The 25,266-nt window shown below is 42.3% G+C and overlaps 1 protein-coding gene across 3 annotated transcripts in view; it reads right to left on the bottom strand.

The window, feature by feature from the left end:
- The window catches only part of CTNNA2 (catenin alpha 2), a gene marked incomplete at both ends in the record, with an annotated part of 463,369 nt that overhangs the window by 379,184 nt on the left and 58,919 nt on the right, over positions 1–25,266 (bottom strand). For all 3 annotated transcript variants that reach the window (XM_080629642.1, XM_080629643.1, XM_080629644.1), the window contains one exon: positions 7,905–8,071. In XM_080629642.1, the coding sequence (XP_080485768.1) occupies positions 7,905–8,071 (167 nt within the window). The remainder of the gene's footprint in view (positions 1–7,904; positions 8,072–25,266) is intronic.

Here is a 25,266-nt window from a genome sequence, read left to right as displayed (position 1 = left end):
AGATGATTTATCACATCAAACCGAATAACGGAGATATACCCATAGACCCAGATGAAGTCGAATGTACACGACCCATGTGGCGAAAACTTACACGGAATGCACCGTCATCATATGCCCATTCATTGGCAACAGTAACCTGGGGTGACATAGTAACACCAACAGTGGATGAAATGATTCATAAACTCCGAGAGTTCGAAGACAATCTCACCCCTTCCATCATCTCAGCTGTGGAAAAACTGTCCCAGGATGTCAAACAATTGAGGGACGATCTATCTGATTTATCCAGCTCCTCACGTGTACCAACACAGGTCTCAGCTGTTAACAAAAGACGTCCTATTGTTCGAGACAGAAGATATAGAAGGCAAACACCACGGGCCACCCTATGGTTTTACCTGCGGGATCATGGAGAAGACATGACGAAGTGGGATGGAAAACCTACTTCAGCTTTGGAGGAACGGGTGCATGAATTGAAAATAGGAACAAGGGTCAAGACTAATCATCCCATGAGAGCTGCGGCTTCAGTCTCTGGTGAGCAGGTTCCCAGATGGAGTGGAAGAGCTGATTTTACTCCAGCTCCTATGATAACGAAGAATAATCCCTTTCAATACGACTTAGGTGTCCAACGTTGTGATGACTGTTAGAGGGACCCTGCCTCCAGCCAGGTGGAGGTAGGGGATAATCGGATTTACTGGACTGTGTGGGTCAGATGGCCTGGCACATCAGTCCCACAGAAGTATAAAGCTCTCGTAGATACCGGTGCACAGTGTACCCTGATGCCGTCAAGCTGTCAAGGGGTGGAACCCATCTATATCTCTGGAGTGACAGGAGGTTCCCAAGAGTTGACTGTACTGGAGGCTGAGATCAGCCTGACTGGAAGGAAATGGCAAAAGCACCCCATTGTGACTGGTCCAGAGGCTCCATGCATCCTCGGCATAGATTACCTCAGGAGAGGGTACTTCAAAGACCCAAAAGGGTACCGATGGGCTTTTGGTATTGCTGCTTTGGAGACTGAGGAAAATGAGCAGCTGTCCACCTTGCCTGGTCTCTCAGAGGATCCTTCTGTTGTGGGGTTGCTGAAGGTCGAAGAACAACAAGTGCCAATCGCGACCGCAACAGTGCACCGGCGGCAATATCGCACCAATCGAGACTCCCTGATTCCCATCCATAAGCTGATCCGCAGTCTGGAGAGTCAGGGAGTGATCAGCAGGACCCGCTCACCCTTTAATAGCCCCATATGGCCAGTGCGAAAGTCTAACGGAGAGTGGAGACTAACAGTAGACTATCGTGGCCTGAATGAAGTCACACCACCATTGAGTGCTGCTGTACCGGACATGCTAGACCTTCAGTATGAACTGGAGTCAAAGGCAGCCAAGTGGTATGCCACGATTGATATTGCCAATGCATTCTTCTCAATTCCTTTGGCAGCAGAGTGTAGGCCACAGTTTGCTTTTACTTGGAGGGGCGTCCAGTACACTTGGAACCGACTGCCCCAGGGGTGGAAACACAGCCCTACCATTTGCCATGGACTGATCCAGAATGCACTGGAACAGGGGCAAGCTCCAGAACACCTGCAATACATTGATGACATTATTGTGTGGGGTGATACAGCTGAAGAAGTCTTTGAGAAAGGGAGGGAAATAATCCAAATCCTGCTGAAAGCTGGTTTTGCCATAAAACGGAGTAAGGTCAAGGGACCTGCACAGGAGATTCAGTTTTTGGGAATAAAATGGCAAGATGGACGTCGCCAGATCCCTACAGATGTGATCAACAAAATAACAGCAATGTCTCCACCAACTAATAAGAAAGAAACACAAGCTTTCTTGGGTGCTGTGGGGTTCTGGAGAATGCACATCCCAAATTACAGTTCGATTGTAAGCCCTCTCTATCATGTGACCCGGAAGAAGAACGATTTTAAATGGGGCCCTGAGCAACAACAAGCCTTTGAGCAAATTAAACGTGAGATAGTTCATGCAGTAGCCCTTGGACCAGTCCGGAACGGGCCAGATGTAAAAAATGTACTGTACACCGCAGCCGGGGAGAATGGTCCTACCTGGAGCCTCTGGCAGAAAGCTCCAGGGGAGACTCGAGGTCGACCCCTCGGCTTTTGGAGTCGGGGATACAAAGGATCTGAGGCCAGCTATACCCCAACTGAGAAAGAGATACTGGCAGCCTATGAAGGGGTTCGAGCTGCTTCGGAGGTGATTGGCACTGAAGCACAGCTCCTCCTGGCACCCCGGTTGCCCGTTCTGGGCTGGATGTTCAAAGGCAGGGTCTCCTCTACACATCATGCAACCGATGCGACATGGAGTAAATGGGCTGCACTAATTACACAACGAGCTCGAATAGGAAATCCCAGTCGTCCAGGCATTCTAGAAGTCATCATGGACTGGCCAGAGGGCAAAGATTTTGGAATGTCACCAGAGGAGGAGGTGATGCGTGCTGAAGAGGCCCCACCATATAATAAACTGTCAGAAAGTGAAAAGCAGTATGCCTTGTTTACTGATGGGTCCTGCCGTATTGTGGGAAAGCATCGGAGATGGAAGGCAGCTGTATGGAGTCCTCAAAGACAAGTTGCAGAAACTGCTGAAGGGGAGGGTGAATCGAGTCAGTTTGCCGAGGTGAAAGCCATCCAGCTGGCCTTGGACATTGCTGAACGAGAAAAGTGGCCAGTACTTTATCTCTATACTGACTCATGGATGGTGGCAAATGCCCTGTGGGGGTGGTTGCAGCAATGGAAGCAGAGCAACTGGCAACGCAGAGGTAAACCCATCTGGGCTGCTGCACTGTGGCAAGATATCGCTGCCCGGGTGCAGAACCTGGTGGTGAAGGTACGCCATGTAGACGCCCATGTACCCAAGAGTCGGGCCACTGAGGAACACCAGAACAACCAACAAGTGGATAAAGCTGCTAAGATTGAAGTGGCTCAGATGGACTTAGATTGGCAACATAAAGGTGAATTATTTTTGGCTCGGTGGGCCCATGACACTTCAGGCCATCAGGGCAGAGATGCAACATACAGATGGGCCCGTGATCGAGGGGTGGACTTAACAATGGACACTATTGCCCAGGTTATTCATGAGTGTGAAACATGTGCTGCAATTAAACAAGCCAAACGGTTAAAGCCTCTTTGGTATGGAGGACGATGGCTGAAGTACAAATATGGGGAGGCCTGGCAGATTGATTATATCACACTCCCACCAACCCGCCACGGCAAGCGCCATGTGCTTACCACGGTGGAAGCAACCACCGGATGGCTGGAAACATACGCTGTGCCCCACGCCACTGCCCGGAACACTATCCTGGGCCTTGAGAACCAGATTTTGTGGCGACATGGCACCCCAGAAAGAATTGAATCAGACAATGGGACTCATTTCCGGAATAACCTTATAGACACTTGGGCCAAAGAGCATGGCATTGAGTGGGTATATCACATCCCCTACCATGCACCAGCCTCTGGGAAAATCGAACGGTATAATGGGCTGTTAAAAACTACACTGAGAGCAATGGGCGGGGGAACTTTCAAGCATTGGGATACACACTTACCAAAGGCCACCTGGTTGGTCAACACCAGAGGATCTGCCAACAGGGCTGGCCCAGCCCAGTCGGAACTTTTACATATTGTAGAGGGGGACAAAGTTCCTGTGGTGCACGTGAAGAATTTGCTGGGGAAGACAGTCTGGGTTATTCCTGCTTCAGGTAAAGGCAAACCCACTCGTGGGATTGCTTTTGCTCAGGGACCTGGATATACTTGGTGGGTAATGCGGGAAGATGGGGAAGTCCGATGCGTACCTCAAGGGGATTTGATTTTAGGGGAAAACAGACAATGAACTCAATTGTATGCTGTTGCCTGCTATAGCCATCAACTAGAAGTCTGCAGGGCACCAGCGACTGGCCCTGACTTCCCTCCGACCATCATCCCAACAGAGAATGAACTTTGATAGAACCGGATGAGTTCTACAGTGAAGGAATGATCAGCATCAGCAGACAACGATCCAACACTGCACACAGCCTCTCCTGCCCTGAAAGACTGTTACAAGAGATGGAGCCCAACATCATGAACCGAACGGACTCAGTAGCTTTATAGGAATTGGTCCGTGCACTAAGATAACAGTGCACTGAAATGAGAGTGAGGGTATATGGAAAATGTGGGATCTGAGCATGACGTGAATGGTATGGAATAAGGGGTGGATACTGTCCTGGGTTCAGCAGTAGCAGTCAGTTTTTCTCCTTTTTAGTAGCTGTTGCAGCACTGTGTTTTTGACTTTCAGCCTCGGAACAAAGCTGATAACAGTGATGTTTAGACTGACCAAAGACTTTGTGAGTCTCATGCTCTGCCAGGGAGGAGGAGGGGCCGGGAGGAAGCAGGGACAGGACGCCTGACCCAAACTAGCCAAAGAGGTATTCCATACCACAGCACGTCATGCCCGGGGATGTAACTGGGAGCTACCCGGAAGGGCACGTCCTCTTTTCGGTCGGGCTCTTTTTCCGGCGAGCGGTATCATATTTTCTTCCCTTGTTATTTCTCTTATCATTATTATTATTGGTGGCAGCAGTAGTGATTTGTGTTATACCTGAGTTACTGGACTGTTCTTATCTCAACCCGTGGGAGTTACATTCTTTCGATTCTCCTCCCCATCCCTCTGGGGAGTGGGGGGGGGGCAGTAGACTGCGTGGTTCTAATTTACGGCCTGGGCTTAAACCACGACACATATCAAGCAGCACTGACTTTACCTGAAACTTCCATCTTTAATATATTTGCAATATTGAGCACAGGCATGACAAACCTAGAACTTGTTTTTGTAAGCCAGCTTCCTATTAAGTAAAATTGCTACAGATTCCACTTTGATAATCAGATTTCAAAAGACGCTGATCGCACTCTGTTGTGTCAGCCCGGGCTCAAGCCCATGAAATGACAAAATGAAGAAACTAGTTATAAGAAGTAGTGGAAAGCTCATGAGCACAAACCCTTGTTTTACGACAATTTATGAATTCATATTGGAGCAAATTCCCTACCCTCAAAACACCGGGACTTCACTCAAGTATACAGATGTGTTCTTCTGATTAACTACCATGTAATTGATTATAACAGACTCATACTTCTGCATAAGCATTGATCACATACTATATTAATATATGTTGTGATTATTACACAAGCTTCACCACGATAAGCACTACTACTTATTTTAGTAACACAAAAGATAAGCTGAAATGACCAAGTGTGCTTCCAGAAAGCATCTGCATATATTCACTCTAAAACATGAATTAAAATGCACTATTTCCTATGAAGCCTTTGACACGCTTTCAATGAAAACCGATTACATTTCAATATAAATCAGGCTTCATAACTCTGACATGCAAAACAATTTTAGTTTATTAATTTTATGGTTAAATTACACCAGGCTTTGAATGCTACCTTCAATATGTCAATATAAGAGCTGTGTTTTCATTAATTTTGCAAAATGTAAATAATTTTTTCCCCTAGTAATAAAAATCTGTAACTAGTTTGCCTTATAAAATGGTAAGATAAAAACATTTACACTGTCAACCCTTAGAAATAAATTACACTTTTTAACCTGGGGGAAAAAAAATCAAATTTAAAGTTCTTAAGTTGAATTTTCTTGAAAACAACCAGAGATGACTGACTTCTTAGAAACAGAATTCACAATAACATCTGATAAATGTTACAGAGATTACAAACCACGCTGCCGTACACTACCATTGCAAATCTAGGGTGCAAACTGTGTAAGTAAATACACCCACTCACAGAATAGTATTGGATACTTGTGTTTTACATAATGTAATACACTGCTGCAGCAGAAGGAAGAAATCTCAGATATGAGAACAATATTTCTCATTGCTTGTCAAATAGCTTGAAATAAAATTCAATCATAGTGTTAGGAAAAAGCTCTTGTTTATAATATTAAAGTGCCTCCCCAGCAAAAGACTTTGAATTACAGTTGCACAGAGTGTTGTAGTGGGGAAAATTAAAAGCATACTTGAGAGAGACAATGCTTGCACTGCACAAAATAAGAGGCACATGCTGACAACTACAAGAGCAGCACTTTGTTCATTAGAGCAGAGCTCACTAGAATCTCTGTTGAAAAACCTGCCTTTTTCATTATGGAAACTGTTTTCAAACCATTTAGGTTATCTGCACAGCTTGCAAGTTGAAGGATTCTCATTGCTTTTCTAGACTATATCATCATTGTACAGTGACACTGTGAAAAAGACATTAAAAAACAATAAAATACTTTTGGGACAGATATTACAAGGGAATAACTCTCCATCTCTTCTGCTGACCTCACACATGCACTCTGCAGACTTTTAATATTTTGTATATGATTTTTTGCAAAATTTGGTTTTATTCTAGAATCACAGAATCATAGAATCATAAAATAGTTACTATTGGAAAGGACCTTAAGATCATCCAGTTCCAACCCCCTGCCATGGGCAGGGACACCTCACACTAAACCATGTCACCCAAGGTCTCATCCAACCTGGCCTTGAACACCGCCAAGGATGGAGCATTCACAAGGTCCCTGAGCAACTCGTTCCGGTGTCTCATCACCCTCACAGTAAAGAATTTCTTCCATAGATCCAATCTAAACTTCCCCTGTTTCAGTTTGAACCCGTTACCCCTTGTCCTGTCACTACAGTCCCTGACGAAGAGTCCATCCCCAGCATCCTTGTAGGCCCCCTTCAGATACTGGAAGGCTGCTCTGAGGTCTCCACGCAGCCTTCTCTTCTCCACGCTGAACAGCCCCAACTTTCTCAGCCTGTCTCCATACAGGAGGTGCTCCAGTCCTCTGATCATCCTCGTGGCCTCCTCTGGACTTGTTCCAACAGTTCCATGTCCTTTTGATGTTGAGGACACCAGAACTGCACACACTGCTCCAAGTGAGGTCTCACGAGAGCAGAGGAGAGGGGCAGGATCACCTCCTTCGACCTGCTGGTCACGCTCCTTCTGATGCAGCCCAGGATACGGTTGCTTTCTGGGCTGCGAGCGCACACTGAAGCTGGCTCATGTTCATTTTCTCATCGACCAACACCCTCAAGTCCTTCTCCACAGGGCTGCTCTGAATCTCTTCTCTGCCCAACCTGTAGCTGTGCCTGGGATTGCTCCGACCCAGGTGTAGGACCTTGCACTTGGCATGGTTAAACTTCATCAGGTTGGCATCAGCCCACCTCACAAGGGTGTCAAGGTCCCTCTGGGATGGCATCCCTTCCCTCCAGCGTATCAACTGAACCACACAGCTTATTTCACTTTGTTAATTTGCTTATGCAATAAAAGTAAAATAGTCCAATAACTATCAAAAAACCTATAAATAATTGCAGTTTCAACTGCAAAGTCTTTTAATACTCCTGTATAAGAAAACCATGAATGGTGGCACCCAAAAGTGAATACAAATCCACACCAAACTATCTGGCTATCTTTAATTCCTCTTTATTCTATTTTTCATCTTTGATAACTGATTACACACTTCTAATGCCATCTCATTCCAAATTAAAGATTCTATCTTTTGAAGCATCCAGAAATCATGCAGCAAAAATGGAACTGTAGTACCTAAACTCAGCCACAAGATAGCAATACTCTACAAGTACTGAGACACTGGGGATAAGCTGTGAGTTAAGTAAATGCATCTCTTCCCGGAATAAAGCTGCTTAACAACAGTACTAGTCCAGTACTTTTTTACTTCAAGTCTCCTAATATTAACTTCTGCAAAATTAGAAAATCAATGAGACTAATGTAGAACTGTGTAATCTCCTACCTCTTTATCAGCACTGTAATTAAAACCTTTGAAATACAGTGCGAAATATGAACACTGCTATCCATTACTGGTTTGTTCCTTATTTTTCTACACACAAACTACTCAAAACTGATAGAGGGCATTAAAAATACATACGATTTTCAGATGTGACAGAAGCCTCATGACATCAGCCATATCAGCCAGGATGAGCAAACGGGTGACAGCAGAAAGCAAAGCACGGGCAGCCCGCACCATGGTGCCCCGTTTCACGGAGGAGCAGGGGTCATCAGCAAACTCCGAGGAGGCAATTCGCATTGTTTCTCCTAGAATTGGGAAAACACAGTAATTAAAGAGAGGTTTTGCACTTGTATTTTTCCCAGAAAGTATACACAAACTAACACTGTTAGGTAAAAACTCCATGTCTTAGTTACTGGGTATTGAAATGCTCAGGAGAAATAGTTTGTAAAACGTGTGCAGCAACCGCCTCAATACTCCCCGCCTTTTCTTCTTTATTACCAAGCTGTTCTTAAAGAGCAGGGACCTGTAACCACTAAAAAGGAAACCAAAACACCAAGACAGACTGCTGAGCGCAATCAGCACAATGTAAGAAAAACAGCAGTGTGTGGTACAAAAATACAGAGGTCACCTGTACTGGTAGGGAGGACAGAGCAGAGCACCCCTTCAGTATCATCCCGATTGCATCGTTATAATTTTGCCTTCACACTACATCCTTCTGCTTCAACTCCTGCTCCCCAGTCTTACTCTGCTCTCCATGTGGAAGAGTTATCATTCTTATGAACAGAAGACATTCCCCTCCCTCCAATCATGGACTCAGTCTTGTAAGGTCTATTCCAGCCTAAATGACTCTAAGTCTAACAGTTAACCCACCACTGCAAGTCCACCACTAACCCACGTCCTTAAGTGCCACATCTACACATCTTTTAAACACCTCCAGGGACAGTGACTCCACCACTGCCCTGGGTCTGAGCACCCTCTGGGGAAGAAATTTATCCAAATATCCAACCTAAACCTCCCGTGGTGCAGCTCACAGCCGTTTCCACTTGTTCTATCACTTTTTACTTGGGAGAAAAGACTGACCCTGACCTCACTCCATTCTCCTTTCAGGTAGGTGTAGAACACAATAAGGTCCTCCCTGAGCCTTCTCTTCTCCAGACTAAACTCTCTCTCAGTTCCTCAGTCATTCCTCATCACACTTGTGCTCCAGGACTTTCACCAGCTCCGTTGTCCCTCACTGGCCCCACTCCAGCAACTCAATGACTCACCTACAGTGAGGGGCTCAGAACTGAACACAGGATTCAAGGTGCAGCCTCATCAGTGTCCAGTACAGGGGGATGATCACTGCCCTGGTCACACTAGTGCTGATACAGGCCAGGATGCCATTGGCCTTCTTCCCCACATGGGCACAAGCTGCTCATGTTCAACTCTGTCAATCAGCATCCCCAGGTCTTTTTCTACCCAGCAGCTTTCCAGCCACCCTTCCTAAAGCCTGGAGTATTGCATGGTGCTGTTGTGACTCAAGTGCAGGACCCAGCACTGAGCCTTATTGAATCTCATAATTCCCTTTGTGACCATCACTGCCTTGATTTTACTGCCCAGTCTCCTCTGCTCTCTGCCTATTCACCATCAGAAACTGTCCAGATATCCCTACTGCTGCCTCTCTGGGGATGAAGCAAGACACTCTCTTGTATAACAAATGAAATAATACTAGTGCCTGGGCACATTATTCCTGTTAAGTTCCAGCACAAGCATTTTATTCAGCATGGCACTTGGTAACTAAATCAAGATTTTTAAAGATGAGCTTTACTTCTTTTTAGCTGATGGAAGTATTAAGAAAGAATAAATGGTACTTAGTGCTAGCAGCACTTGAAAACTTCAATTCTTTCTGTAAAGCTGAGATCTAACAGCTTCCAGCTAATAATGGAAATAGTGCTTTTAAAGGAGCAAGACTAGGACTGAGTTGAAATGCAAAAGGAAGACAGGGAGAACCTGAAGGAAATATATGATTATAAAGAAGGGTGAGGCAAGGACAGCACAGAGCATTCAGAGTAGGCAAGATACTCGTAGCAAAAACCTTGAAATCAGAAAGTGGAAACTTCCACCCCTTATATACAGCAAGGAATACATTGCACAAGTAGGCATTAAAGGTTTTTTAAAGTCATAACCATCTTTTAAAAGTTTGATAATCTAAGTTAAGCCAACACAGAACATGAAGCTCAACCAAAAAGGCAAACATTACATTTACTTACATGGAAATGCGGTTAATATCACAACATCAGATAAAATCTGATATTGAAGAGAACTCAGCATGTGAAAAACAAACACCACATCACTATTAAACTAATAGTTTAATGCAGTGGCAATTAAAAACTAATGACATATATCCTTTCCTTTCATTTATGACTCACAGAAGACAGTGAAGGGACTTGTACCATAAGATGTTTCCTTTTCTGTAACCACCAGAAAAGCATCAATATAGCACATACACCATACAGAAACACTGAACATATACCAATCCATAATTTTCCAACTGCAAAAGTTCCTTGCAAATAATATGGTTGTAGATGTAGGAAAAGGAACCTGGACCTGTCATTAAAACTAAAATCTAAGTATTTATACTAATAACTGTACTGTGAGCATTATTGTAGCATCAGAAGTAAAAGCCAACTAATTCCTAATTGTGATGAGAACATCAAGAATTGACTCGAATATAGCAATAAACTTAATATGAAATGCTGAGGCCCCAGAAAAAAAAAAGATTTCTTCAGAAAGCTGATTAGAATATATTTGAGTAAGCCACAGTCTTAAAAACTGTTATGAACTAACAGAACATTATTCTAAGCAATAGGGAAAACGTGCCTTACTATCTGCCTTCAGCCTTGTAGGTAATAGGTGATTACACCACTTCTTAACAGTGTCAGTTGAATATTAATGAAGTGAAAACGCATCATCTGCCTTCAAAAATAAAGAAATGGAAGAAAAAATGTGTAGCAATAAAATAGTAATAAGAATAAATAATCATAATTAAGAGATGTACTATTAATCCAATCTATGAGAAAAACACTTGTGTTAAATTACTTCTAAAGGCTATGGAAAACAACCCCATACACAGAAAAAGGTCCCTCCCAACCCAAACCATTCTATGATTCTATAAGACCTCTAAACCCAAGTTGCAGGAACTCACTGTCTCCATGATCAGGAGCAACTGATGTGTCAAGCTCCAGTGCATGACTCTTGCTCAGAGCCAGTTGTAACCAGGTTAAGACTGTGCCAGGCTGATGACTCAAGATCCAAGTTAGTGTATCTGCACAGGGCTGCCCTGCAGATATGCAGCTTTACTACCTTCAGACATACTTGGGTATCTCCAACATGTACCACGTTCTGCTGTGTGGACTTGTAAAAAGTACTTCAAATAAGCCAACCTAGCTATGGAATACAATCCCATCAATGCATTACTTGAAATTCTGTTGTGCCTATGCCTAATTACTGTCTCAGCTTTCTTTATACTGCTACTCTTTCATATAGAGCTTTCTTTCAGCAAAGGTGTTTGGTTTTGAACTCAGCATTTTCTAAAGCATCATAAATTTCAGCAGTTTCTATATTTAAGTTTGGTTAGTATGACCTTCTTTTCAAAGCACAATTTTATTAATTTATATAATAACACTCTACACCTCTGCAGCTGAATCATAGATTCATAGGATGGTTTGGGTTAGAAGGGACCTTAAAGCTCATCCAGTTCCAAGCCCCTAACAAGCAAGGACACCTTCCACTAGACCAGATTCTTCCAAGCCCCGTCCAACCTGGCCTTGAAATAACAGGTTTAATTTTCACCTACCTTGCTACTATACTGCAATCAGGCTGAGAGGCAAACACCATTTCAAATGAGATTTTATATTAACCCAAACTCTGCTATTATTAAAAAATGAAAATAATTCTATCTACAATGTAGAAACTCAGAAAGAATTTCTAATGTGAAATCAAAGCATATTTCATTGCTTTTAAGAGCGTTGTAACAACATTTAAAACACTCCCAAGTGGTATAGCTTCCCCTAAGATGATGCAAATAGTGGGGGAAAGACTTGGTGAATAATTCCCACAGTGAGTAATACCCATCAGAACTCTTTTCCTTATTATATTACCATTACGACTGCATGTTGTTATTATGATTTGTGTGTAGTGTATCTTGGATAATAAGTTGATAATGTGCAATTTGAGTAGGAAATTTCCAATGGCTCATTTCTAAGTTTGCTTGCTTAGATTTCCAGAAGGTTGACAAAACTCTCAAAAGATTTCTTAAGAGATAATGAACAATCACTGTCAGATTAAGAGAAAACAAATTTCTAAACAGACTTGTTATATAGAGACCTCAGAGCAGCTTCCAGTATCTGAAGTGGGCCTACAAGCATGCTGGAGAGGGACCCTTCATCAGGGACTGTAGTGATAGGACAAGGAGTGATAGGTTCAGACTGAAAGAGGGGAAGTTCAGGTTGGATATAGGGAAGAAGTTTTTTGCAGTGAAGGTGATGCAGCCCTCGAACAGGCTGCTCATGGAAGTTTTGAATGCCCCATCCCTGGTAGTGTTCAAGGCCAGGTTGGACAGGGCCTTGATCAACCTGGTCTAGTGGAAGTTGTCCCTGTCCATGGCAGGGGGTTGGAGCTAGGTGATCTGAAGGTCCTTTCAAAAGAACCACTTCCAGGGATGGGGTATTCAATCCAAGATGAAATTGCAGACAAAACAAGCTTTGAGTTTTGGAATCTGATGCCTGCAAATTATTTAACTTCCATTTTGGTACTGAAGAGATTCCACCATTTTCTGGCAAATTGCTAGCGTGTAACTTCAGATAAATAATATTGAACTGTAAAAGAAGGAAATAATATTTGATAATTGGCCAGTGGCACCAAGAAAGCAAGCAGGAAACTTATCTTCTTATGTTTGACTACCCAAAGAGATAATACTAGCAAACATATTTGAAAATCGACACTGGTGGGCAGAAGGAAAATAAGTGGAGGGTCAAAAACACGGTTTAACAAGTTTGGATTCATTATTTAATCATAGAAAGCCCAAGCTGAGTGAAATAAATCTCAAAAATAGTTATGTAGAAAGCATTAAATAGACATAAGCAAATTAAAAATTATTAATATAAAAGTTAATAGCAGGTTTTTTAAAACTTGGAAAAAATTAATAGTTCACAATTTAAAGTCTAATAACCTAGAAAAAATAGCCATTACAGTAGAGCAAGGATTGTCTATCTCAGTGCCAATTACCATTATTATCCTTATACAGCAATGGTATCAAACCACTCTTAGGCCAAAGGTACTGTTGGAGCTACAGCAAGTCAAATTATTTTCCAGAGAAACCTTTTTATCTGGAAAAAGCCAACCCTACTTCTCCTTTTCTTTCCAAACTCAAGTTATTCTGTAATCTATATTAAATTGCTTCCAGTGAAAATTAGGTCAACAGCAGAAACACAGACGTCTCGAGTCATCAGGTCTGCTTCCTTGCCACTGGAGACAGTCATGTCATAATACAATTAAAAATAATCTTAATATGATAATAACTACACTCATAAACTAATCAAGTGTCCATCTTAGAAACAGCACAGACATTTAACCCCAATTAATCCTACTGGAAGTAGGAAAGGCATTCCAAAGCCAACTCCAGAATCTGACAGGGTTTTTTTTTCATTAGAGACATTTTAATGCCACACTGACTGTATCTGTAGACAAATTATATCTATTTCTTCTTGTGCCTCATCCTTTAAATTTAAGTACGTATTCTTCCACTGTGTTTCCTCTTTTTCCTTTTTCCACTTCATGCACTTTTGTGATGAGCCATGACAGATTAAAGGCAGTACTTCAGTCTCCTCTTAATGCATAGAATGTCCATTCCGATTAACCATCACAGCAGCCTTATGAAGCAATTATGTATCTGGAATACATGTGATAAGAACTGCAGTTCCCTATAGCGTTTGCAGCCATGAGAAACACTCACCTACACCTTGCAAGATTCATATACCTTTTTTGTTTGACACAGTGTCAGCCACTTTCTTGCTAGGACTCACACACTAAATTATTTGGCATCTTGCTTTGAGAAAAAAACATGCACTTAGTTACACTTTGTAAATGAAGAGTCTTAGCTGGGTTAGAAAGTGATTTTAAAGCCCTAGAACATTTGGTGGAGAAAGCCCCTATTAGCCACACGAAAAATGTGTATCATAAAAAGAAGGAAAAAAACCCCAAAGACACAAAAACAACAAAAAACAATAACAGCAACAGGGAAACCCAAACAACAAAAAAATCCCACCGCTAAAACTCACCACTAACCAAAAACCTAACAGTGAAGTTCAGCTTCATTCCTGAATTCTAATGGTTACTGGTCGTACTACTACCAGCAAATACCTGGGAGTGTATTTTGTAGGAGGTTGCAAAAAGGCCAGAGCCAGGCTGTCTTCATCAGCACCCAGCAACAGGACAAGGGGCAGAAACTGAGACACAAGTGGGTCCCTCTGAACATCCAGAAACATATTTTTTGGTTCTGTGAGGGGGACTTCACAAGTTGGGGCTGTTCAGCCTGGAGAAGAGAAGGCTGCGTGGAGAACTCAGAGCAGCTTCCAGTATCTGAAGGGGGCCTACAAGTATGCTGGGGATGGACTATTCATCAGAGACTGTAGTGACAGGACAAGGGGTAACGGGTTCAAACTTAAACAGGGGAAGTTTAGATTGGATCTAAGGAAGAAATTCTTTACTGTGAGGGTGGTGAGGCACTGGAATGGGTTGCCCAGGGAAGTTGTGAATGCTCCATTCCTGGCGGTGTTCAAGGCCAGGTTGGACAGAGCCTTGGGTGCCATGGTTTAGTGTGAAGTGTCCCTGCCCATGGCAGGGGGGTTGGAACTGGATGATCTTAAGGTCCTTTCCAACCTTAACTATTCTATGATTCTATGACCAAGCTCTGGCACAGGTTGCCCAGTGAGGTTGTGAAGCCTCCATCTTTGGAGATACTCAGAAGCTGCCTGGACACAATCCTTGGTAAATTGATCCGGGTCATTCTGTTTAAGCAAAGGGGTGGACCAGATGTGTCCAAAGTTGTTATTTAGGTTCTGAGATCTCATCAGCTTAAGAAGGTTGAAACCTACAGCTATCATCTCTCCCAACATCACTATCAAACCACTTGGCCTGCTTTGATGGGTTTCAACTGGAAGATTCACCCTCTCCTTCCTTGAGGGGTAATACAAGGTTATTTTTAGTGGCACTTAGTCACTTCATCATAATAAAGTTACAGCACCTATAAATGGAGTCTTTAGACCTGATTCTCAACAAAACCCTTATATCTTCAAAGTAAGATGTCATATCATTTTGGATATTAAGTTGAGGCACTCATATGGCAGCAGTTAAAGATATTTAAATGTAATTAACCAGAATCGCATACACATACAAGTTACTTGGCAATCCGTGCAAGGCAAGGCAAGTGCTACAAGCTTAACTTCTGCATCAAGCTATCAGCAGAGGATTGCAAAGGTCACCAAAATTCTGAACATCCCAGAAAATGAACAACAAAAAGGCAAAAGGACAATACACAGCAAGTCTCATGTTGAATCCTATTCCAATTTCTACGTCTCATTATTAAAGTCTTAAAATGGAATAAGGCCACAAAGAACTGGCAAGGTTGTAACTGATTACTGCATATCAAAAATGAAAATCTAAGGTGAAAAAGGCAGAAAAACAAATTAAGTCACTAAATTTATACATTTTTCCTGTAATTTTATATACATAGACACATGTTCAAAAACTATGTATATACATGCACACCCATTCAGAATGTTTATATTCTCTGAATATATTTCCAGAAACTATTAGGCTGATTGCTTCCTATTTTTACTGAAAAGAAAATATTTTATTATACAACTATCTAGGGAAAGTGTTAATAAAGAACAGGAATGTGTAAGTATTATGTGATGTTCTTAGATACTCACATGAATATATATATACTTATCTATGCATGTGTATGCATTGTGACAAAAACCAACCATGCTATTTTCGTAAATGTGGGTTTCCATAGGATGTAATTTACAAATACTCTGATAAAAAACTGTTCAAAATATCAACGTGGCCATATTAAGTGGAATACCAAATTACAGATATTTACAAAAATAACAGCCAGGCTAAATAACTGGCCTTTACTAGTAAGACTTGTCTTTGGGAATCCCAGGCCACTGAGAGCAGTGGGAAAGAAAGGTGGGCAGGCAGGCTTACCCTTGGTTAGGGAACATTTAAATAGACTGGCAATAGACGTAGACTTACATGATTGTCATAGAATGATATGATTGTCATAGAATCATGTAGGCTGGACCATTAAGCCAACACTGCCAAGTCCACCACTAAACCATATCCCTCAGTGCCACATCTACATGTCTTTTAAATATCCCCAGGGACAGTGATTCCACCACTACTCTGGACAGCCCTGACTATTTTAACCTGTTCAAAACATTAAATGGAAAGCAGAGCTCCAAAACTGAGGGAAGTGCCTCCCCAGAGGTCTCTCCCAGACTCTGATTCTGTGAAACCTTTCCTTCTTCCAGATATCAAACAACTTCGGAAGCATGCAACTAAAGCTGGTACCACAACAGTGCGGCAACAAGACTTGAACTGTGCAATTTCTTAACACTGGAAATCAAGTCACTCAACCCCCTCAATCTCATCATCAGCTCTTTTCAGATAAAAATCGCATAATGTTTAACAGTAGTGAGAACAGCAAAAGAAATACTTTCAATCATGCCTCCTTTAGGACTAATAAGCAATCTACAGTATCCTGAAAAACAAAGACACAATCTCTTTGGTTTTTAGTTAGAAAACAGTAATCCTGCTTAGAAGTTACTCTCTTCAACCAATTTCCTTATGATACATGACTAAGCTGGAGAAGCAATAACTGCGTTTTGTTCACCCAACACACACACACACTCCTGCTGCCTTCACTGTGCCAACTCTGGCAGGCATTTCTCCCTAGAAACTGGTTTTCTATGAGCTGGCAAAAACCTAACCAGACATAAAACTACCAATTTTCTACTTGCTCATCAAACTCAACTGTCTTCTTTTACATCAGTCAAATGCCAAAACCAACATGATGGGCTGAAAACACATTGAAAAATAATTGCAAAAGGCATAGCATTTAAATTACAAACTATGAACTTGATTCCATGCAGTTTACAAAAAGGCCCCATAGACACAGATAAACTTCATGTGAACACATAAAAAGCTGACAGATTTTATCCACCATTTGCTATGGAAATCATTGAATGAATTTATCGTGGGTGAAAAAGATATCTTCTGATCTATGCCTTAGCCTTATAAAAGCAATACCTTATTTAGCCTAGTAGAAGTGACTGTAGATATCACACAGGAAAAAAAGAGCAAAGGGAGAGCTGAGAGCTACCAATGTTGATTTACTGGCACATTTTTTGGTAGGGGTGCATAAACATGCTGTGTTGGGCTACTGGAACTTTTGGAAACACAAGCAGACTTAAAGGTAACCGTCTACCTACGAAGAAAGGAAAGGACTAAAGCTCTCAGTAGTTAATACAGTGAGGAAATGCCATTTTTCCAAAGCCTTAGAGTATTTATTAAGAGATAGAAGATGATGGACACAAAGCAACAAGCTAGAAAACAGCTATCATCTGTAGGGAGCACTGACAATCCTCCAAACACCTGGAAATTATTAAGGAAACAATGACAGCTTGATTGGATGTACCATTCCCGAGCAGTTCTCGAATGGAAGACATTAATAAAGCCATGGTCTAATTAATTCATCTCTTTCAGATTTTGTCTTTTGTTCTACATGTCCAAGATTAAAAAGACAGGACCACTGATCCGTGACATAATTAAAGTATTTTAGAATGCTCCCCTTGGAATTAGAGCAAAAGCATTTTTAAGAAGCTATTCTAAATTATAGTAATATATAGACCCAAACTAAGCTGCAGATTCTGTACAGGAAAGTGTTGATAACGCCAAATGATAATATCATAGATTTAAATAACCCATAATTGCTAATGGGTTACATGCAAAAAATGTAAGCAGGTTTTTAATTTTTTCTTCATGGATGCTGTCTAGTTACTAAACCAAACAAACCCAATCCCTTCAGGATGCAAAGACCTGCAATTTTATCTCCTTTTGACCTGTCTAGAGATTCAAGCAGAGCAGGACCACCTGCTGTCCATCCTAGTAAACTTGCCAACAGGCAAGTTTCTGATTCAGGAATAATGAACTAAATCTGGTCTTCCATGGTTGATTTCCCATGTCTATATTCCTCTGACCTTAGTAATCATACTGATTATTTACTCCATATCTTAAAACATCATATTTTGTTTACAATACTTTAAAAACCAGTCTCCATAACTGCACATTTTCATTTCACTTAGTAATCTCTATTTGACGTTGTATAATCATTTGCTAACATTTGGGAAGTGTTTTATGTTTTCATACTGAAGAATGCATATTTACTAAATATAAAAATGGATTAAAATGCTATTCAGAATTCAAACGACTTCACACAAATGGTTGTTAAATCTTTATTGCACCGTCCCTACTATTTTTCTTCTAAATCATTGTTGTGTCCCCCAAACTCATCTCCCTTTTCACTTGCAGTTGGGATTTTGCTCTCCATCTGTGGAAGAATGACAACTGTTCTCATCAATAGATTTCAAGGCCAATGATCATAGAATTATAGGATGCTTTGGGTTGGAAGGGACCTTAAAGCTCATCCAGTTCCAACCTCCTACCACTGGCAGGGACAACTTCCACTAGGCCAAGTTGCTCAAAGCACCATCCAACCTGGCCTCGGATCTCACCTGATCTTTTCCCATTACATTTCAGCTACTATAGCAGTGTCTCTCTAGAACTGATTATACAGAAAACCTAGTTCACTTAAACTTGTCTTATTTTGCATTTGACGTTTAGATAGTGATCTTCCATCGCTCCATGTTTTTTTAAGCGCAATGGATACCCTTAACACCAGTATGTATTTTAGCTTCAATATTTGCATAGATCCAATAGCACAACATCTCATTCATTTCACACACCATTAAAATATGTTATTTTCATTAACCCAACTACATCTTTCCTAAGGGAGAGTAAAATACAAACACAGAAAGGTCAGGTATTTAGCTACATATCAATGACAATCTAGAACAATTTATTTCACCAATGTTATATTTTAGAAAGAACTTTTCTAATTAATTGTCAGAGTATTTGAAACATCACTGATGTATTTACATACAATAAAACATTAATTAAATTTCAGTTAAAAAAGTAAATTATTTTGGATGTGGGAATACATTACCATTTCTAATCCCTCTTTGTCTGCAGCTCTCAACTACTCTGCAGTTTAACACCCTTCAGGGATAAACTGAACAACTGATTAGCCTTCAGTGAACTAGAGAGCTCACAAACATCAACAAGAACAATAGATGTTCGACATTGTGGCTAATGTAGGGAACATGAAAACACACCAGACTTCCTAAAATATCCGTAAATACAGAGGCAAATCTAAAAAGTCAATCTCAACTGAATTATGGTATAGCCTTATTTGTACCCTGGGAAAAGTCATGAAGCTGACCGGCTGAGTGTGACCAGCAGGTCGAAGGAGGTGATCCTGCCCCTCTGCTCTGCTCTCGTGAGACCTCACTTGGAGCATTGTGTGCAGTTCTGGTGTCCTCAACATAAAAAGGACATGGAGCTGTTGGAACAAGTCCAGAGGAGGCCACGAGGATGATCAGGGGACTGGAGCACCTCCTGTATGAAGATAGGCAGAGAAAGTTGGGGCTGTTCAGCCTGGAGAAGAGAAGGCTGCGTGGAGACCCCATAGCAGCCTTCCAGTATCTGAAGGGGGCCTACAAGGATGCTGGGGAGGGACACTTCATTAGGGACTTGTCGTGGTTTAAGCCCAGGCCATAAATCAGAACCACGAAGTCCACTTCCCCCCCCCACCTTTCTTCCCTCCGCTTCTGGAGGGACGGGGAGGAGAATCAAAAGAATGCAGCTCCCACGGGTTGAGATAAGAACAGTTTAATAACTAAGGTATAACACAAATCACTACTGCTACCACTAATAGTAATAATGATAAAGGAAATAACAAGGAAGAGAATACAACCGCTCACCAACCGGTACCTCGCCCCCACCCTGCCGTGTTCCAGCCCTTCCGGGCCACTCTCAGTTCTACCTCCTGGGCATGACGTGCTGTGGTATGGAATACCTCTTTGGCTAGTTTGGGTCAGGCGTCCTGTCCCTGCTTCCTCCCGGCTTCTCCTCCTCCCTGGCAGAGCAGGAGACTCACAAAGTCCTTGGTTAGGGTAAACATTCTGACCAGCAACTGAAAACATCAGCTTTATCATATTATACTCAGGTCGAAAGTCAAAACACAGCACTGCACCAGTAGAAAAACTGACTGCTACTGCTAAACCAGGACAGTATCCACCCCTTATTCCATACCATTCACGTCATGCTCAGATTCCACATTTTCAATATACCCTCACTCTCATCTCAGTGCAGTGTTATCTTAGTGCACAGACCAATCCCTATAAAGCTGCTGAGTCCATTCGGTCCATGATGGTGGGCTCCATCTCTTGTAACAGTCTTTCAGAGCAGGAGAGGCCCATTGCAAAGTCCACCCCTCGATCATGAGTCCATCTCTATGTTGCATCTCCGCCCTGATGGATGGGCCCATCAGGCTTAAAATAATTCACCCTCCCCTGCAGCAGTCTCTGCAACTTGTTGTTGGGGACTCCACACAGCTGCCTTCCATCTCCGACGCTTCCAAAGCACTGGAGGGGCCCAGTGGATTAGATACTCGCCCATACTGTCCCACACACCGTGACACTCATGGCTGTCCAGACTTGGGGAAAACCTCTCGGTCCCCCTGTATTGTCTAGCCCCAGACAAGACCCAAACCTGACTCTGCTTAACTCTCGGGATCAGACAAAATGGTCGTGGGTAGAACACACTCTGTGTGTGTGCCAACATGGTGATCCCCATCACAATCAGCAGGCAGGTTCCAAGGGTACCCAAAGGCCATTCAAAACCTTCAGAACTCTCAAATGATGCTGCTGTGCTTGTCACTGGGGCTGGTGTAGCTGCTGTGCTTGAAGGCTTTCTCACCACCAGCTCCGCTTTTTCTGAGTCCAGATCTTCCTCCTCTGCCTTGCTGGGAAATGCTGCGGGGTCTCCTGCATCCTCCTGCGGCTCAGGCTCACAGGGCTCGGCGGACGGCTGCTGGGGGATGCTCTCGGCCGCCACGGGGCTGGGCTCGGCCGCGGGGCTCGGCTCCTCCGCTGCCTCCTTCCCCTCCTCGGCAGCCGCCTCCTTCCCGGCCTCCAGCCCCGCTCCCGCCGCCGCTTGGTCCCCGGGGCCACTCTCCCGGGCCGCTTCGGCCGCCGCCGGCTCCCGGGGCCGCTCCCCCTCAGCTCCCCGCAGCCTCACAAAGACGGAGGCGAGGACGAGGGCCAGGACAGTGAAGAGCAGCGGGACGGCCAGGTACAAGTCCGTGGCCACATCCATCCCATCCTGCTGCTGGAGCCCGCCCGTATTACAAGCCATTACCGTAAAGTACAATGAAACAAGAACCTTAGCCCAAGGCCCACACTTGATAAACACTAACACAGCAAATACCGGCTCTAAGTAAGTTGCAGCATACTGAAACTGTGACATCAAGAGAAATAACTTTGAGAGCCAATAAATCAGCATTGTGCCTCAGTCAGATCTGTTGTTATCTCAACCCTTCGAGCCCCACGTTGGGCGCCAAAAAGAACTGTCGTGGTTTAAGCCCAGGCCATAAATCAGAACCACGAAGTCCACTTCCCCCCCCCCACCTTTCTTCCCTCCGCTTCTGGAGGGACGGGGAGGAGAATCAAAAGAATGCAGCTCCCACGGGTTGAGATAAGAACAGTTTAATAACTAAGGTATAACACAAATCACTACTGCTACCACTAATAGTAATAATGATAAAGGAAATAACAAGGAAGAGAATACAACCGCTCACCAACCGGTACCTCGCCCCCACCCTGCCGTGTTCCAGCCCTTCCGGGCCACTCTCAGTTCTACCTCCTGGGCATGACGTGCTGTGGTATGGAATGCCTCTTTGGCTAGTTTGGGTCAGGCGTCCTGTCCCTGCTTCCTCCCGGCTTCTCCTCCTCCCTGGCAGAGCAGGAGACTCACAAAGTCCTTGGTCAGGGTAAACATTCTGACCAGCAACTGAAAACATCAGCTTTATCAGTATTATTCTCAGGTCGAAAGTCAAAACACAGCACTGCACCAGTAGAAAAACTGACTGCTACTGCTAAACCAGGACAGGACTATAGTGATAAGACAAGGTAATAAGTTAAAACTTAAACAGGGTAATTTATATTGGATATAAGGAGGAAGTTCTTTACTGTGAAGGTGAACATGGGAGACATGGTTTAGTGTGAGGTATCCCTGCCCACGTCAGCGTGTTGGAACTGGATGATCTTAAGGTCCTTTCAAATCCCTAACCATTCTATGATTCTACAAACTTCAGTGTTCTACAGAAGACAAGAAAAATGTTTCTTTTCATCTCAGAGTACTACCTGTGTGATAAATTGGCTCTCTCCTTGCTTTGCTTGATAAACCTGATAGTCCAAGGTTGTACACAAGCTAGTTTGCTCTCATATTCCATCTGGGAGTGAAACCAAAAATATAATATCCTTTCCAAGGAAACCTTGTGTGCTTGTTTGGGTAGTTCTGATAGTGAAACATAGAATGGTTTGTGCTGGAAGAGACCTTAAAGCTCATCCAGTTCCAACCACTGCCACAGGTAGGGACATCTTCCACTAAGCCGGATTGCTCCAAGCCCCTGTGTCCAACCTGGCCCTGAACACTGCCAGGGATGGGGCAGCCACAGCTCCTCTGGACAGGACTGTGGAATGTGGTAGAACTGTCTTCCAACAACCAGTACAAAGGAGAACAGATTTCTGCCATGAAGTAAGATAATGGGAGGCATGATTTAGCACTGTGGGAAAGCCTGTTGTTTCTTTGTTCACTTAGCAGTTTTTCCACACCTTCTATATATTTATCATACAAACTTAAGATTTCTAATAAAAAAAGAAAGTTTCTTTCTTTTCCCAGTAGCTGCAGAACTGAAACAAGAAGCACATTCAAAATGAATACAATATTTCACCACATAAACAGGACAGAGCTATTGAAATAACTGCAATGGCAATCCCTAGGAAGAGCTGGCAACTTTTTGGTGAACAGTGCATAGTAAATTCATTAAAATATTTTTTGTAAAACAGGACTAAAATGAATGCAACTGGCAAAGGAAAATCTTCTTCTGTGAGTCCTAGCAATTAAAGCCTTGCATTTAATCATTTAATGGGTTTCTGCATAACAATTAAAGAGAATTGAGATTAATCAATTTGAATGAATCATAGCGCGTACAGAAAGGAACAACATCAGAAAAGCACACACAGGTCTCTAACAGACATAGGAAAGGAAGTGTTCTAATAAATCTACTGTGGCATTCTCCATTAAGATACCAGATTCAGTCATTCTGGATAATGTTTGAAGATGCTTACAAATACTGTATACCAAGCAAGTTAGCAGGTAGATTACATCTATGCCCTAGGCACTGTGAACTACGTTCAAAATCATAATTAGAATCAGTTCCATCATTCTTATTATCACGTAGAAAAAAATTGCCCAATGAAAAGCTTAGTTGAAATTGATATTTGTTGAGATAAGCTTCAGTTTCAAAGGGCTGGTATTTTCCAGCAAGCCATATTTTTTACCAAAACCTATCAAAACTTCGCAATAAGCTCAGAGAACAGAAGGAGAAAGTTACTAACACCAACTCAAGGGAAGCACTGTGAGGAGGTGGGTAGGATTGTTGCTGACATTGATCAGTCTAGTGGATTGATCAGCTCACAACCTGTTTGAAGGGGACAGTTTCATATCCCTGCTAATTTATGCTCTTATACTTAGCTTCTATCTGTGAATGACTTGACAGAAGCAGTATGAGAAGCAGAGACCACCTGGCTCTAAATAGAGCATGTTTCCAAGCACACTGTAGCCCGAGGATTAATATAGAACCACAGAATGGTGTCATAAAATCATAGCAAGAGATATTGCTGCCTGCCAATCACCCACTTTTGTAACGAGCTTGAGATAAAGGACATGGGGAGATCACGAATATGGTAGAGGTATATGGCGTTTTCTTCTATTATTAAAAATCTGGGGAACAAACAGATGAAACTAGAAAACATCCTTTCTGCAACACCCTGACTGGGATTAAGAGAACAGGCACATTCATGTTGAACAATTTAGGGTTGTGTGGCCAAGAAAGGAAAAACAACAGGGAAATTTTAAATAGAAAAACTAAAAGAGGTACTCCAGTGTGAGATGGCATAGGAAGGGAGAAAAACAGACCAAGGAGAAGCACTAGCAAAGGGCAAGACTATGGTATAGCCTCATGATAAGAAAAGATAAGAGAAAGTAGACAATAAATGCAAAGGAGAACACTTGCAGATTTGCATAGTGTAAGAGATACAAGGTACCCTACCACTTCCAAAGAATTAAGTTATTTCATTTCTACTCTCTGTTCACATAATCTGCACACATCATTTGTGGTAACCTATATTTGAGACCCAAAGCAGTTATTTTTAAACCATTGCAAAACTTGTCAAAAATTTTTGAAATCATGCCCAAAGCATTAGCCTACATGAAAATTAAGCCTATCTTTCCAAAATTGGGAATTACATTAAAAATATGGATATATATATATTCTAAGACTATAGCAATTTTATGTAGCCCCTGATATAACTATACACATTGGGTCAAGGCTTAAAAACTGCAAGAGCTTCTGTACAGAGAGAAAGAGTTACCTGAACTACATACTGCGAAATTAAATGCAGGTGCATCACAAAGCTGATGTATGAACCATCACCACCAGCCAGAAGAGCAGATCGGTACATTTTGTGTGATAAAAGGTTCATAAACAACATGTTTACTGTTAGAGTTTTAACAAGAACAGAAAGAAACAAGCATTAGGGAGAGCTGCTTATACAGGTGTCATTGTGGAAGCATATTAAAAAACATGAGAGGTGTAAAAACTGTGCTTAAGTATCAGGAATAATCATCAGCTGCATCAATTTGATGTACTTGTCAGTAGCTATATTATTCCATATAGATTTCTATGCTAAGCTAGCTAGAGCATGTCTGCTACTTAAACTAACATATTTAGAGCTAATTGAGACTTTCCACCTTGCACTGAATTGCAAAAACCATCCTGAAATTGCACATCTTTAGTTTTCACTAGGGCAAAAGCAGAAAATAGAGATTGGATTAGTCAGGAAAATCAAAGCCAAAGAGAAAAGAAAAAAAATGTGAAATGGAGAAAATAAGGAGAAATTAAAGACAAACGAAAAGAGAAAATAAAAAGTTTGTCTTTTTAAGTTTGACAGTGTCAAAGGTTTTACTGAAGGTCTAGGCAAACACCCACAGC

Source organism: Psittacula echo (genome assembly GCF_963264785.1).
Source record: "Psittacula echo genome assembly, chromosome: 1".
NCBI classification, from domain to species: Eukaryota; Metazoa; Chordata; class Aves; order Psittaciformes; family Psittacidae; genus Psittacula; species Psittacula echo.
Note: the sequence above shows the minus strand (reverse complement) of the source record. Positions and strands in the feature narration are given on the sequence as shown.